This window comes from Balaenoptera ricei, chromosome 17, assembly GCF_028023285.1.
Source record: "Balaenoptera ricei isolate mBalRic1 chromosome 17, mBalRic1.hap2, whole genome shotgun sequence".
Lineage (NCBI taxonomy): Eukaryota > Metazoa > Chordata > Mammalia > Artiodactyla > Balaenopteridae > Balaenoptera > Balaenoptera ricei.
Window position 1 is genome coordinate 8,431,228 of NC_082655.1, and position 15,037 is coordinate 8,446,264.

At 50.5% G+C, this 15,037-nt stretch overlaps 1 protein-coding gene across 2 annotated transcripts in view; it reads right to left on the bottom strand.

Moving 5' to 3' along the window:
- Positions 1 to 5,137: 5,137 nt before the first annotated feature.
- CCN4 (cellular communication network factor 4) overlaps positions 5,138 to 15,037 on the bottom strand; it is a 30,992-nt gene continuing 21,092 nt past the window's right edge. Inside the window, exons 3-5 of one of the 2 annotated variants that reach the window (XM_059902085.1) lie at positions 12,513 to 12,773; positions 9,103 to 9,296; positions 5,138 to 7,374 (exon numbers count right to left, since the gene is read on the bottom strand). In XM_059902085.1, coding sequence (XP_059758068.1) covers positions 7,075 to 7,374; positions 9,103 to 9,296; positions 12,513 to 12,773 — 755 coding nt within the window. In that variant the 3' untranslated portion in view covers positions 5,138 to 7,074. Of the gene's footprint in view, positions 7,375 to 8,585; positions 8,838 to 9,102; positions 9,297 to 12,512; positions 12,774 to 15,037 lie in introns of those variants that run through there. The other variant, XM_059902086.1, reaches the window with a different exon arrangement.

The window sequence follows — 15,037 nt, forward strand, 5'->3', positions numbered from 1 at the left end:
GAGAAGCATGTAGGCTCTTCCTTATTCTACATTCACAGTGAAGGCCTTTTCTGTGACGGATCCTGTGTGAGAGTCAGGATCAAAGGAAAGGCAGGCATAGAAGAGCCAGCGAGGAATCCCCGTGGCAGTGGGTGCACATGTGGCACAGAGACCCCCCCCCCCGGACCTGCCACGATCAGCTCCTTGGAGCTCAGGCTTCCATCGAGAGAAATGAGCTGTTGCAGGTGTTTGCATGTATCAGGTGCTATTTAGAGATGGTTTGCCCGGAGGCTGTTTGGCCAGCTGGGGATCTATTTCTGTTTTCCTAGCTGCTTATTTAGGTTTCGATCCCCAGGCCCTAGGGTGTCAGCAGCAGCTGGGAGACCAAGTGTGCACCAAGATCCACCACGTGCAGGCTCTACAGGGGCAACAGAGGCCCATCTGCCACCCTCCTCATTCCGCTTCTCAGACACAGCCTCGCTCTCGGTCACTGGATGGGTCCCTAGGTACAGCCGAAACCCATCTTGGGCTTCTCAGGCTGCATGAAAACCCTTCAGCTGTGTTCCACACGGAATCCAAGGGCAGAAGGGAGGCGTGGCCTTATGGGTTTGGAGATGGGATTAGGGAGGGGGCTTAGTGAGCGGATGAGCCTCCTTCTTTCTAAGAACAGATTTCCCTGCATCTCTAAAGCATAAAACGATGGGCTCCTTGACCTTCTGGTTCTTGGACCTGGAACCAAACGGGTCTTTGTGTCTTTCAAGGGTCAGAATTGGATGGGACCAGCTTGATTCAAGTGTCCACTCGCTGTCCAGTCAACTATGAGCGTAAGAGCATCTCGAGATAACTGCCACCATTGTGATAAGAAAAATATATGTGATTTCAACTGGTGATGTTAGGGTTCGTGGCCCACCTTTAGGTCAGAGGAGACGTTGCATTGCGATCAGAGGTTAGTTCACACTACTCCCGTCCCCTCCTCCACATACACACGGCAGGATTCCGAGTAATTGACGTAGCTGTAGCCGGTGAATTGCTATGTCCTTTGCCATTAAACCCACTGACAGCCAAACTCCCTGTTGCAGGAAAGGCCCTTCCTCATTCCTGCTCTGAGAAATTTCCTGAACACCCCGCCCTCCCCAGGAAGCACTGACCATATGACCTCGTGACAAGGGCACCCTGCAGAGAATGTATCACTAATAACAGTAATATGTAGCGTTTATTATAGTTTCTTTTCCCTTTTTATCTTTATCTGTGAGGATGAGTTATCCTTGCTTCACAGATAAGAAAGCCAAGGCTCACAGAGATGAAGTGGCTTGTGCAGCCATTTCTAAAATGGATTACGTCCCTCTTGTCTGGAAAACAGTTGGCTGAGAGCATGACTAATGCAACCACCTATTGACGTCTTGGGACTGTAGAACATTGGTTAGTTCCTGGGACTAATAAACTGGAGGACCTTGCGGCTTTTACTGCCCATGGGGACATTTGTCCCTCCATTAAGTAGTCCGACCCAGGCGGTGGCCAGCCTTTACCGTATCTTTCATCTGGTTCTTAATTCTTCTGTCTCCTCCTTTGCTGGCAGGCTGACATTTTTCTCATTGCCATCAATAAGCCAGGCTTTAGCAGCTTCCTCTTCCTCTTTATGGGATGGACCTAGAAACACACCTTCGCTAGTGGTGTATGAAAAACAAGATTTATCATGGAGATCTGGAAACATTCTTTACAGCATATAATATATGAAACCATACATGGGCTTGGTGCCAGCTTTTTCATCTCCTTAGAAATCATTTTTGCTCAGTTCTACATTGGAGAGAACCCAGGTTCAGCTGGAACTGGGACCTCTGAATACATAGGATGCTTCTGCATTTTCATTTCATCAGTGGAGGGTGAGAGAGAACACTGACTTCTCTGCTATGTGCTTTTTAACCTTCATAATAAAATGCTCTGGCCATTTTCCCTGAATCCCATTTTCCCAAAACTTCAACCACCTGATATCATCAGAAATCTTTCCCAGAGTCTACACATTCATCTTAATTGGAGGCATCCATTGGACTCCACGATCTGAATTCCAATTTTGAAAAAAGTATGTTTCAGGATAGAAGTGTACTTGGAAATGATTCATGGGGCAATTATTTTTGTACTGGAATGGATTCTCCCCTAGACTTTATTATAATAGCATAACTTGTTTTGGGGGTATTTGGATGAGGTGGATTTAGCTGGAAGGTATCAAATGCATCATTCACTTCATTTACTCAACCATCTGCACATCTGTTCAAAGAGCTGAGCATGTGCTATGCACTGCACTGGGTTTGGGAGACACAGAAAAGTATGGCACCCTTCCTGCCTTCAAGAAGCTGGGGGCTTAATTAAATTACAGCATAAAATGAAAACATAAAAATAAAAAGTTAAGGGATCGAGAAGCATAGGATTGAAATATTAAAGCATTCAACTGAATATCGGTGACACTTTTTCTTTACCTTTGCGATAGGACTAAATAGGTAAAATACGCAGACACAAACACTGACTTCAATTCTTACCATCGCCTTGCGGGTTATTCCCAGTTCATAAGGAAACCGACTCAGCTAAATAATAGATGCGTTTGTTAAGTGCTTACCATGTACCAAGCGCTATTCTAAAGCTTTTCATGCATTTTGCATTTTGGTTATCACATCATCACCCCCACAAGGAAGGTACTGTCATATTTTGCATTTCACAGCTGAGGAAGCTGAAGGTTAAGTGAGGAATTCCGGTAAAGAATAAAGGATATAAAGATCCACTGGACTCCCAAAGTCAGAACTGGTCCCATCGCGTCATGCAACCTTCCTTATACTTCATTTCACTCCCCTTGGTTCCCAAGGCAGCTGGCAAGAGATCTCTATCCACCCATCCCTCTGTCCATCCAACCCCTGCTACCCAGTCCCTGACATATACAAGGCTCAGAGGATGCAGTCATGGTCTCTGACCTCCAGGTACCCATAGGGCAGTTGGGGATATAAAAAGGCATTGAATAAACGAGTAAGTGAATGAATGAATGAATGCCAAATGTTCATTTTATATTTACATGAGATGTCTTCCGGCCTGGACACATTTGTACCCCTGGTGTTTTCTACATGCCAGAATTCATATTTCTCAGTGCATTTCCAAACTTTTAGCTATTTTTATTGTCACGTATAAAATATCTGGGACCTAATTTCCACCATCTGCACATTTATTGAACGTGTTCAATGTTCCATCATTGCCTCATAATAACTGAATATACAAGAAAACTCACCCAATCCAGTAAGTCACTTTGCTGATGATTTATTGCTTTAAGGCGAAAAGCTATAAACAGGGAATTTGAGCAATGAAAACCCTTCACATTAAATAAACACGTTCCATGCTACACAAATCATAAGAAAAATGAGGACTGTTGTAAAACATGACAGATTGCCCAAGTGCTATTTTTCCTCTATTGGGAAATTCCAAGACATTTCTTCATATGTATTTTTTAGTCACAAAAATGGCAGTAGGAATACTTAAATATTAAGTCATAGTCTGAAAACAGATACACCCACACACACACACACACACACACACACACACATATATATACACATACATACATCACATATGTATATGTGCAGAAATACACAGCTGGCCATTCTGACCATTCATGATTCCCAGCTGTACAGGGTTATCATTGCAGTTACTTTGGATCAAGATAAGTCTTTAAAAATCAGTGACCTAATTCAATATAATAGTCACAGGCTGCATTACCTCCCCACAATCTCTAGGTATACACAGTACTTACAATGTCAATGAGAGTCTAGACAATCATATCACTTGAATCTACCTTCTTTGATCACTCTCTGAATCACTTTCAAAGTTAAAATTGCAGCTATTGTCAGTAAAGCACGTCTTGTGCCTTTTGCTTCGGGTGTCAGACTAACCTTGGTTTGCAATCCTGGTAATTCATTAGCTGGTAAGACATTGGGCAAATAACTTAACCTCTAATAGCCTCAGCTACCTTATTTCTAAAATGGGTAAATGATAATAATGCCGTATCTCATAGGTTTGCTCTGAGGATTAAATGAGACAGTGCAGTAAAGCACTCAGTATAAGGCCTGGTCAGTGCTCAACAGATGCTAATGATAAGGTTTAGCAAGCATCAGTGGTTTAGTAAATTCAGGTCTCCTCTTCCCCCTACACACCTACACACACAAGAGACGTTCACTCCAAGCACTTACATGAATTTCTTCACCAAAAGTTGACAAATCTTTAGCATACCTTTCCCTCCCCCCAGAACATGGGGTCACAAGGGACTAGAGTGGCAAGCTTCCTGCTCTATTTGATCCCCCCGCCAACGTGACACTCCGATAGGGCTCATTCAGGCTCTCTCCGGAGGCCTCCCCAAGAGCAAGGCAGAGTGGAATAAGCTGGGATTTGGGTTGCTACTTTGGGGGGACAGATTTCCCAGCCTCTTTGAGTCCCAGACTTTCCACTTATAAAACGGGCAAGAGATGCTTACTCAAAATCGCTGTGATGATTAGTACTATAATTCAAAACTTAAGAGTGCTTGGTACCAAGCAAGCACTCTAAATAAAGGGACAGATTTTCATTATGATTATTATTCTTAACTTTTATTGTCTCAGGGCACACCATGGCTGGGCCCATAGCTCCTTCCCCATGACTTCAAAACATGGGGCTGAGACGTTCCCTCTGGGGCCCGCCTAGGACAGATCCATTTCTCAAACCGGAGCATTCCGGCCACGCCATCCCACCCATTCCCAGGATAAAACCCCCAATTCCTCCAACCAGGCTTCCTATGATCTTGGAAGCCATGCTCACCTTCCCAAACTGGGAAGCAAATTCAGTAAGAACCTAGCTCTCGGGTGTCTGCTGAATTTCAAATGGGGTCAGCGTTCATTTAGTCCTTGTAGTTTGTAGGTGGCAGGTGATTTCACTCTACGAAAATCCAACATGTTCCATGTAGACTTAGAGAAGAGATTATTCATGGGGTAAATTCTCTTCACACAGGAATTCTTGTTTTGTTTTGGTTTTTTTTCCGATAAAAATGTACATTTCTTTCAGTAGTAAATGTCTTTCTATGGCATTTAAGATTTGGCTGATAAAAATCAGATTGTCATGTACCTTTGGAAGAAAGAGATCTTCTGAATACAAGTAGGAACATGTACACAATTTCCTTTATTCATCAAATACACATTGAGCACCATTGTATGCCTTGCATCGGGCATTCAGGAGGTCACCGTAAGGAGGGCACATTCTCAACCCTTTTTCCCTGTCTAGGAATACCTCTGCTCACCACCCAGAATTCCCTCACGAATAACCGCACCATCACTCAGTCTGCAGCACTGGGTAACAAAATCATCTTCAGACACATATGAGAGCTGGTTCTGATTTGAAGGAGGGAACGATCTGTAGGGGATTCATGGATTTTGGTTTAGCCCAGATTTTGTTTGATGCTTAGGCATGTAAATAATCTGAAAGTCAGACACTCTCTTCTCTTGTGAAAAGAGCTAGAGACACAACAGTAAGAACCAAAAATGATGCAAGAATCGCCTGTCCTGACATGTTTTCCTGCTCTGACACATTTGGAAGCTCTAAAGTAGAGGGAAAAGATGGGTTACAGAGTCAATTCAACTTGGATTTGCCTTCCGACTCCTCCACTGACCAGCTGGGTGACTTCAGTCAAGCACCCTTCCCTTTCTGAGCTTCTGTTTCACATTTGTAAGAACAGAAATAATAACGGGCACTTTTCAACACGACCTCGAAGTTTCCATGAGCTAGTGTTAACGGTTACATAAAGCACTGAGAACAATGTCTGACACAGAGAAGGTACTATATAAAAGAATTATAGCAGTAAATATTTATATTTTACTAATAAAATAAATAATAGCCTCATTTCCATTAATAGCAACTTTCTCTTCCTTTTGTTGAATAGCTTCAAGCCCTTTCAGCTTTTCACCCCTGTTAAATATACTTCTGTTTTGAAACAACTGGTTAACCTCTGTCTTTGCACCAGAACTGGGTTTTATGGGTCAGTAGGACCCACAGTCTGTGAAGTGGGTCACTGAGGCAGAAAGAGACATGTCCTGGGCCCAGGGACCCTTGCCACTCTAGGCTGATACAGACTGGACCCACTTCTTGGTTTGTGAAACCACTCCTTGGTTTGACCCACACTTAACCTGGACCCAAGACTCCCTAAAGAGCACAGGAATGTCACAGGGCACCATTCTCAGGGGTCAGAGACATCACCCCAGGGGACTCTACCAACTCCCATGAGCCCCCATGCAGGGAGAGGATCCAGATGTGAGGAGCCTGGCCGATTGCCCAGCGTCCTGCCCTGTCCACGAGCAGCAGATTCAGGGCTGGGGTCAATCGCTCCTTCTGAAAATTGACTGACCTTGCTCTGACCCTGGAGTATTGACTGGGGACTTCTCCCAGGAACAAGAAGGAAGTTTATCATCTTGCATTTCTGACTGGGATGAACCCAATGTACACCCTTCACAGTGCAGGGGTGAAGAGAAACCTAACCTCAACAATGCCCGGAATAATGGATACAATTGTTCATTAAAAAAACCAAACCCAAACAGCCATTCACCTCACTTGGCAAATGTTGGGTGACCTTGGGAGGCACAAATCTTTGGAATGAGAGATACTTTGGTGTGCGGTGGTCAAAACTGTCGATTAGAGTAGTTCTAAATCCCATCTATCCTTCTGAATGGACCCAGAGAGTCTTACGATTTGGTATTTAAGGAAGGAATTAGTGACATTGAATGCCTAGCTGATTCTGTTCCTTGAGACTTGGGCAAGATCCAGCAGGACTTCCAGTGACTTGGACAGGCGGATCAGGCTTGGGTATTGACCAGAACAGCTGGAGACAGGCACTTTCCTTGGAGCGTACGTGGAATTGTCAAGGAGAGGACCCATGGTCTGGGCTTGAGCAGCACCACGATGGGTGCTTTGGGTGGTCGGAGACAGGAAAGGGGCCACGGGTCCGGATCGGGGTAAGGTGGACAAAAGAAGGCTCAGTGTGGGCCTCAGAAGGCAGCCTCCTTTACAAGCATGGGGCCAGGCCTCGAGCTCGTGTTTTGTGCCTGCCTAATTGGCAATTTCTGAGAAGTCAGGGTAGGAATCCAAGTCGGCAAAAATATCGTTGGGATTCCGACAGCTCAGATTGCAGAAGCAAGCATTAATCCACAGGGCCTGGCGGGAGAAGCCAGGCCCGTCAGGACACTGGAAGGAGATGTCGATGGTTTTGGACTTGTAGGGGATGCAGCACCTGTTGTCCGTGCAGACCCCACAGTACTTGGGCCGATACGAACGTGTGCTGGTGCAGCCGGCCAGCGTAAAGTTCACGGGCGCTTCTGGCTGGTACACGGCCAGACACTTCTTCCCTTCCTGCAGGAAAGGAGGTTTCAGTTGAGACGCCCAGAGGATCAACAGCCACTTTCTTCCCTCCAAGCCCTCAATTCTTCCCTTTTCACTCTCCACACACTCCGCCTTACTTTCAGATTTGCAGCATCTTCCAACTGGGAAGGACCACCCCAAATACAGCAGGACCCAGTCTTATTACGCAGGAGGAAACGGAGCACAGGAGGGGAATGCCTTGCTGTGGTGGTACCTCTCAACCTGCGATTTCCCTTCCCTCCTGTGTTCCTGCCTTGCCAATGCCCAGTCCCTGGTCACTTTCACTAACACGGGATGCCTTTGCGGCTGCTTTAGCCAATCAAGTACCCCTTGCTGGTTAGGGGCAGACCATCATGGCCTCCCTGATTGGGGGATGCATTTTACCCTAAACTCCTCCTCTGCCTCTGACAGACTCTCACACACACCCTTTCCATGCAATTTATTCATTCACAATCCATGCAACTGGATTGGCATTATCTAAAGGGAGTTCTGTCTCTCCACAGGGCTGTGGGCCACTCGAGAGTGCGGCTCTTTCTGTGTCCCTGCAGTCTAATTCTGTGCCTGGTACATAGTAGGCACTTACTAAACTCACTGAGTGAATGGCTGTCGGGGTCTACTATGTACCGGCACTATGCCAGAAACGGGGGTAGAGCAGATCCAGGCGATGTGGGGTGGGTCTGAGGCTTGTATGATTGATCCGAGAGCTCTCCTAGGCACATAATTATGGAAATGAACTTGGGTGGAAAGCATGAGCCAACAGCAAGGGACGTGAATTAGTTCGGTGGTGAACCCACCTCTACCTCGCAAGCACCGTGCATTCACCCAGCTTAGGACTCTGCTCCTCTTTGTCCTGTTGCTGGTAAATTTCCCTTCCATGCTTTCAGTTAAGAGATGTTTGCTGAGTACCAAGCACCAAGAATACAAAGGCTAGTAGGGCAGGGGAAATAATCAGAGAGGAAAAAGAGACAAGGGGAGGAACTGTGGGAAGCTAGGCTGTCTTGTCTGGTGGACAACCCTCTCCTCAGCATTCTCAAGAAACCACCAATGCTCCCCAAATGGAATCAGTGCTGAGTTTTTCTTTCTCTTTATTTTTCATGTGACACCAAGGCAGATGACCAGTCCTAAGGCGTTAGCAAGGAGGTCCTGGGTTAAGCAAATCAGATCCATTTCTAACTCCAAGGACCGGGTCTTAGTCTACTGTGGTCACTACACCCTTGATCCTTTATTTTAATTATGTTTGACTCTCCAAGCTGGAAGGGATGTCTGAGACCAGTTCTGGTGTTTTACCAATGAGGGGACTGGGGCTCAGAGATGCAAGGAGATTGGCCATGGTCACACGCAGTCAGCAGCAGATGGGCATTTGACTCCAGCAGTCCTGAGTCCCGCTGTCCCCTACTGCCCCGTGTGGCTGTCACGTGAGTGGGGGCTGGCCCAGGAGCAGTCGGTGAGGGGTCCTTGGAATCACCACAGGAGAGCACTTCTGAGGGACCCTGGGATCTCTCCAGAGTCACCTTGATTGTAATAACATGGTCACCACTTCCACTGAGTGAAATTCACAACCCACCAACCCAGTGACACATGTTATCCCAAGAAACTGCTACAACGTGGGCTTAATTATTATACAAACAGCCCCCCACAAGCAAGCTCAGGATCTGGGCTCAAAGCCAGGCTTGTCTGTTACGTCCGAGACACCTGCCCCACCCTGGGAGGTGGACCCACCTTGATGTGTGGCCAGAGGTCCACGTCACACGGCCGCAGGTTGCAGAGGCGGCTCTCCTGCTCAGGCCAGCACTGGGCATTGACGTTGGAGATGCGGGTGGAGACCCCCAGGCCGCAGCTGGTGGAGCAGGGGCTCCAGGGGCTGGTGTAGGCTATGCAGTTCCTGTGCCATGGCTCTATCTGATCCATGACCGCTGCGGATGGGAACCAGATGCCCTGTGAGTTTCCAGTCTCTGTCAGCCCCCAATTCCTGTCGTCACCGCCCTAAGGGCTGGGGTCCCTGAACCTCAGGCAGGAGAGAGGTGGGCTGTCCCTCAGCACAGGAGGGCAAGGTGGCTTCTAACCAGCACAGTTTCCCAGGGAGAGGAGGACCGTTCTGAGCTCCTTATACCTCTCCGGAGGGAGGACCATCTTTAGAGACAGGTGGACCTAAGTTCAATTCCTGCTTGACCACCTAGAGGCTGTGTGATTCTAGACAACTCACTCTGGGCCTCAGGGTCTTCACTAGAACAATAACATCTGCCTTGCAGGGCTGGTACGGCAATAAAAGGGTCCAGATATTGACTGAGTACACATCAGGCATCTGCAAGGTGCTGGGAATAAAAGGTTAAAACACACTGTTCCTGCCCCTGCAGAGATTATATTATGTGGGGAAGGTCAAAGGGAAGTGCCTGCACTGTAGTACTAGTATTTCATCTGGGCGATGCTGCGGGCATCGTGGTTAAGGGGACACGCAGGTTTCAGAGGCAAATGGCCTGGGTTCAGCTCTGAGCACCAACACTTAGCAGCTGGATAGCTTCCAATAAAATAGCTCCCACCTCCGTGTCCCCACCTGTCAGAGGGGTTGACAGTAGCACCTCTCTCCCTCCTGTCCCAGGCTGGGGACAGAAAAGATGGGTTCAGACATGTGACAACGCTCAAGCTGTCCCTGGCCCTTAGTAAGCCCTCAGTAAATGTGAACTGAACCCCAACTCTTGGCTGGTTCTATCAATGCATGTATCCTGGCATCCAGAACATGGAAAATGGAGTGAGCTAGAGATGGAGGCAGGTAAAAAGCCAGTAAGACCAAGGAGAGCTCTCACAGAAAGATGCAACAAGATACCCAAGAGAAAGATGGGAAGAGGAAGCCAGTCCAACCCAGCACACACATGCATGGAAACCAGAGAGAGGAACGGGCAGAGACGGTAGGTGTGCAGGGGAGACGGATGAATGAATGCAGGAATAAATGAGTAAGAGAAGAGGACGGACAAGACAGAAGAAAGAAAGAGGACAGAAGAGAGGAGAGTCCGGGCTGGGATGAGCTGGGGCTGCAAGCAGGGACGGAGAGGGCAGTGGGGAGGGATTTGCTTAGAAGGATGAAAGGGCTTTGGTTTCTGGGTCAGCCACTCGGCAGGGGCTCTGCTTGTGCTCAGTCAGAACGGGGTCACCGGGCCACACACAGTGACACGATGGGCAGACAGCCGCTGCCCTGCACCCTCACCCCGTGACCCTCCTGTGCTCTGCCCTGGGAGGCCTGCTGGGGACAGAATTTCCCCGGACACCTCCTCCATGGGCAGGGGATTGCTGCTTCAGGGGGCTGCTCAGCCCCGCGTGGGGCACGCCAAGCCCCATCCAGAGAGGCTGTGCATCCCTGAACTGTAGGGGTGGCAGTACCACCTTCCTTCCTGGTCCAGTCAGACCCCCGGGGGCGGGCAGCCTGGGGACAGGTCTCTATTCTGGCCTTTACACTCCCCTCTCCCCTCGCCTCCCCTCCCCTCCCCTCTCCTGTCCAGTTTGTTCTTCTCTGAAATCCTCCCCCACTTGGTTTCTGAAACCCTCTTTCTCCTGTATCCGTCCTGCCTCTTGGATTTGTCTTCCTCAGCTTCATTCTCTCTCACACCTTACATGGTGGTGTCGCAGGGCCACATCAGTGGTCCTCCATCGAGGCAATTTTGCCCCCCAGGTCACAACTAGCAATGTCTGGAGGTATTTTTGGTTGTCACTACTTGGCTGGAAGGCGCTACTGGCATCTAGTAGGTGGGGGCCAGATGTAAGCCTCCTCTTACAAAGCACAGGACGGTCCCCTCTATAAAGAATGATCCCATCCAAAATGCTGTCAGAACCGAGGTCGAGAAACCCTGCTCTACGCAATCTCTCTGAGCAGTCTCACGCACTTATAACTTTAAAAAAAACAACCAGTATCCTCAGAACGCCCAAACTCCATTGCCATTTCTTCACTCCCTCATGTCCACTTGCCTGGTGGACACTTTCTTTCTAGAAGTGTCCTCATCTGCTGTTTTCCATGTCATCAGACCCTCCTGGTTTTCCCATTACATGCTTGGCTCTCCTTCTCTGTCTCCCCCTTGGTCTCCTCTTCTGTCCTCCCTCAAACATCAGCCCCTCCCCACCTCTGCCCCAGGCCCCCCCAACACATTACCCCTCGGCCATCAGCAGCTCTAGGCCGGAGACTTCCAGAGGTCCCTCTCTGCCCCATCTCCCTCCTCCAGTGCTTCCCCCGCAGGATGCTCCTCTGGGTGATCTCATGGGCAGGGCACCCAGCCTCAGCCTCAACCTGTCTCCGGCAAGGGGGCTCTCCTCCCCAGAAGTGCTCCCTGCGTTGTGTCCTAAGTGATGACGAGCCCCGGGAGTCTCTGTACTCCTCTCTCTCCTTCCCCCCACCCGTTGTATTGACGCCGAGCCCTTCAGTCTTACTTGTCCAGTTCCTCTCGCATCTGTCCCTTCCTTGATACCTCTGCTCCCACTGCCCCAATTCAGGTCTCCTCAGCCCATATATCCATCCATGCATCCCTCCATCCATTCATCCATCCATATGACGAACATCGATTTGGTACCAGCTGAGTGTCTGGCATTGGCTAGGCTCATGTAAGCTGTGGGTGAAACGAACAGGTCTGTCCCTGTCCTCTGTTTCCGGAGCTTCCTCTGGCCTGGCTTACCTGGCTGAAGTCTCACCTGTCCACCCATCCCCCAGAGTGAGCGGGAAGCCATCCACTCCCTCTCTGCCCTTCCACCTGCTGCTCAAGCCTCTCCTCCCAGGTACCCACACACCGGTCCTTCCTCCGCCTCCACCCCTCCCCTCCTAAACTCCTTAGTAGGAGAATAAGGAACCGCACGTGTCTGCTTCCTTCTTTACGAAGCACTTCCTCCTTTTACGCATGGAGGATCCCATAAGACAGGTGGACAGGTGGTCGTATTTCCATTTTACCAGCGGAGAAATAGGGTCCCGGAGGAGATGTGACTTTCCCAAGGTCACACCGCTCCTGAGTGGTGGACTGGGGACTGGGGGCCAGGGGCTCCTGTCAATCACAGGTGGGCGGTCAGAGCTCCGGGAGGGTCCGCCCCCCCCACCCCCGACCCCAGGGTCCGCCCTCCCCCCCGCGCCCTGCGCCCCGCCCCCCATGCGCGGCACCCACCGAAGGCGCCCGTGTGGCGCGACGCCGTCTTGCGTGGCCTCCTGGCGGCGTCGTCGCACACCCACTGCTCGCAGCAGCGCCCGGGCACGCTCACCCGCCGGGCGTGGCGGCACCAGACGCGCGGGGGGCGCGCGCGGAGGCAGAGCGGCGTGCAGCCCACCGCGCCGCCCACGCACGTGCAGTTGTACTTGCAGTTGGGCTGGAAGGACTGGCCGTTGTTGTAGCGCACGCCGTCCAGCAGGCAGCCCACGCCGACCACCTCTGTGGACACAGGCGCCGAGGGTCAGGCAGATGGGCTCCGGCGGCCCCCCGCAGGGCAGCCCCGCCCCCGCTGGACCACACCCCCCCATGTTCCCGTCGTACGGGAGGGGCGAAGGCAGAGCAGTGTGAAGCCCCTGGGAGCGCCAGTTCATTTAACCCGCGGAGAAACCCGCAGTGCCAGTCTGGAGCGGGGTGAGAGGCCGGGACAGGGAGCCGTGTGGCTAGCCCCTTGTCCTATCCATCAGGTGGCACAAAACCTGGTCCTGACAATTTTCTGCCTCCAGGGTCACGGTTCTGAGCCCAGCAGACGAGATGTAAAGCCAATTTGAACACTTTGAAACAAAGACTCAGTTCATTCAATGCAAATTTATAGAGTCGTCTAGGTGCTGGGGATTTAGTAGTGAAGCAAGGAGACAAAAAACCACGCCCTCGAAGAGGTTACATTGTAGTGAGGGACAGAGGAAAGACAACGGACCATCTAGAATGCTGATGGGGGCAGTAAAGCAGTTGATGGGATTTGGGGGGGGGGGCATGGTTTGCAGATTTAAACAAGGTGGGCAAGCAAAGCCTCACGGAGGTGAGGATGCTTCAGCAAAGGTGGGAAGGAGGTGAGGAGGTGAGCTGCCCAGGTCTTGGGGGAGGAGCCTTCCAGGCAGGGAGGGGCTGTAGGCGGGAAGGCCCGAGGTGGGAGCAGCCTGGGATGTGGGAGAGGGCAGGGAAGGGTGAGAGAAAGTCAGGAGGCAGGAGATGAAGTGAGAGGGGGCTTCCCTGGAGGCTCAGCGGAAAATACAAAGCTCTTAGAGCTTAGAACTGAGGCTGGCACACAGTAGGTGCTCAATGAGTAACTGTTGAATCAGTGATATGAATTATGTTTCACAAAAACACTCGTGGTGCTGAGTTGAGAACAGACTGATGGGGTACGGGTGGTGTCAGGAGGCCACACTAGGAATCCAGGTAAGAGGTGTTGGTGCTTGGACCAGGGAGGGACAGCCAGGAGGAGAAGGGCTCAGCTTCTGGGTATATTTGGAAGGACTCGCTGACAGATAGGATGCGAGGATGAGAGGAGAAGCATCAAGAAGGACTCCTAGTTCTATGCCCTGAGCCTGGAAGGAGAGGGATTCCCTGTCCTCAGAGGAGCAAGGTTGGGGTGGGTGGACTCAAGTTCCTCACTAGACACGAGATGCCCGGTTGACATCAGAGTGGCCATGTGGAGCTGGTTCTGCAAGCCTGGAGTTCCAGGAGAGATCTGGGGCTGCTGGGCCCCCACCAGCATTCCCACCCTTGATGTCGGGTCCCACCCTGAGGGCAGTGTCTGGAAGTGCAAGCAGAGAGCCCAGGGCGGCAAGGGCATTCACCCGAGGAGGGCTGGTCTGCCAAGAGTTCCAGCTTATCTCCTGGATCCACCTGAAGGTGAATCATCATCATCATCATCATCATCATCATCATCATCATCATCATCATCCCTGTATCCAGCAGGAGTGAGGGTTCTTGGTTGCCTGACCTGCTTTGTGTTAGGCTTCCTTGTATTGCTGACTTCATCCCATAAGGAAACGATACCACATCATCACCTGCATTTTCACCTACAGCAAACCTGAGTCTCAGCGGTGTTGAATCACGCACCTAAGGCCACAGAGCTCGGCTCAGCAGAGCAGTGAGGGCAGCCTGTGGGAATATTGGAGTGACTGCTGGTTTCCTTGGGAGGTGATTGTGCCGGAGAACGTACAGAAAGGAAAGGCACCAGCACTTTCTGCCCCTCTGATCTGGAGCCAGGCCCCATCTGGTATCTCATGCGGTCCTCGCAGTGACTGCCCTAGGAGAGCTTTGTTTCCTTCCTTTGGCAGAGACGGGAACTGGGGGTGTGGGGTTAGTGCTCGAGGTCACCCAACAGGTGACTGATGGAGCTGCTCCCAAAGCCTGCGGGCTCTGACTCCACCATCCATTTCCTTCCACCAGACACCGGTAAAGGAGGGGAAATAGGAAAACCAAACAAAGCAGAGGAAGCACTGGGTGAATCACTCATCTTTGCATTCTGAGTCACCCCTGGCGGCGCCCTCTTGCTCCAGGGAGTGTGTGCGTGTGCGTGTGCGTGTGCGCGTGTGTATTGGTGGAGGGGGAGACAGGAGTGCTGAAGCCCGTCTCTGCCCCTCTGTGTGGGAACATTTGGTGGAAAGGGCAGTGCTGGGTGCCGGGAGCCCTTAGCACAGTGGTTCTCAACACCAGCTGCACGATGGCACCACCAGGGGAGCTCTTTAAAATTTTGATGC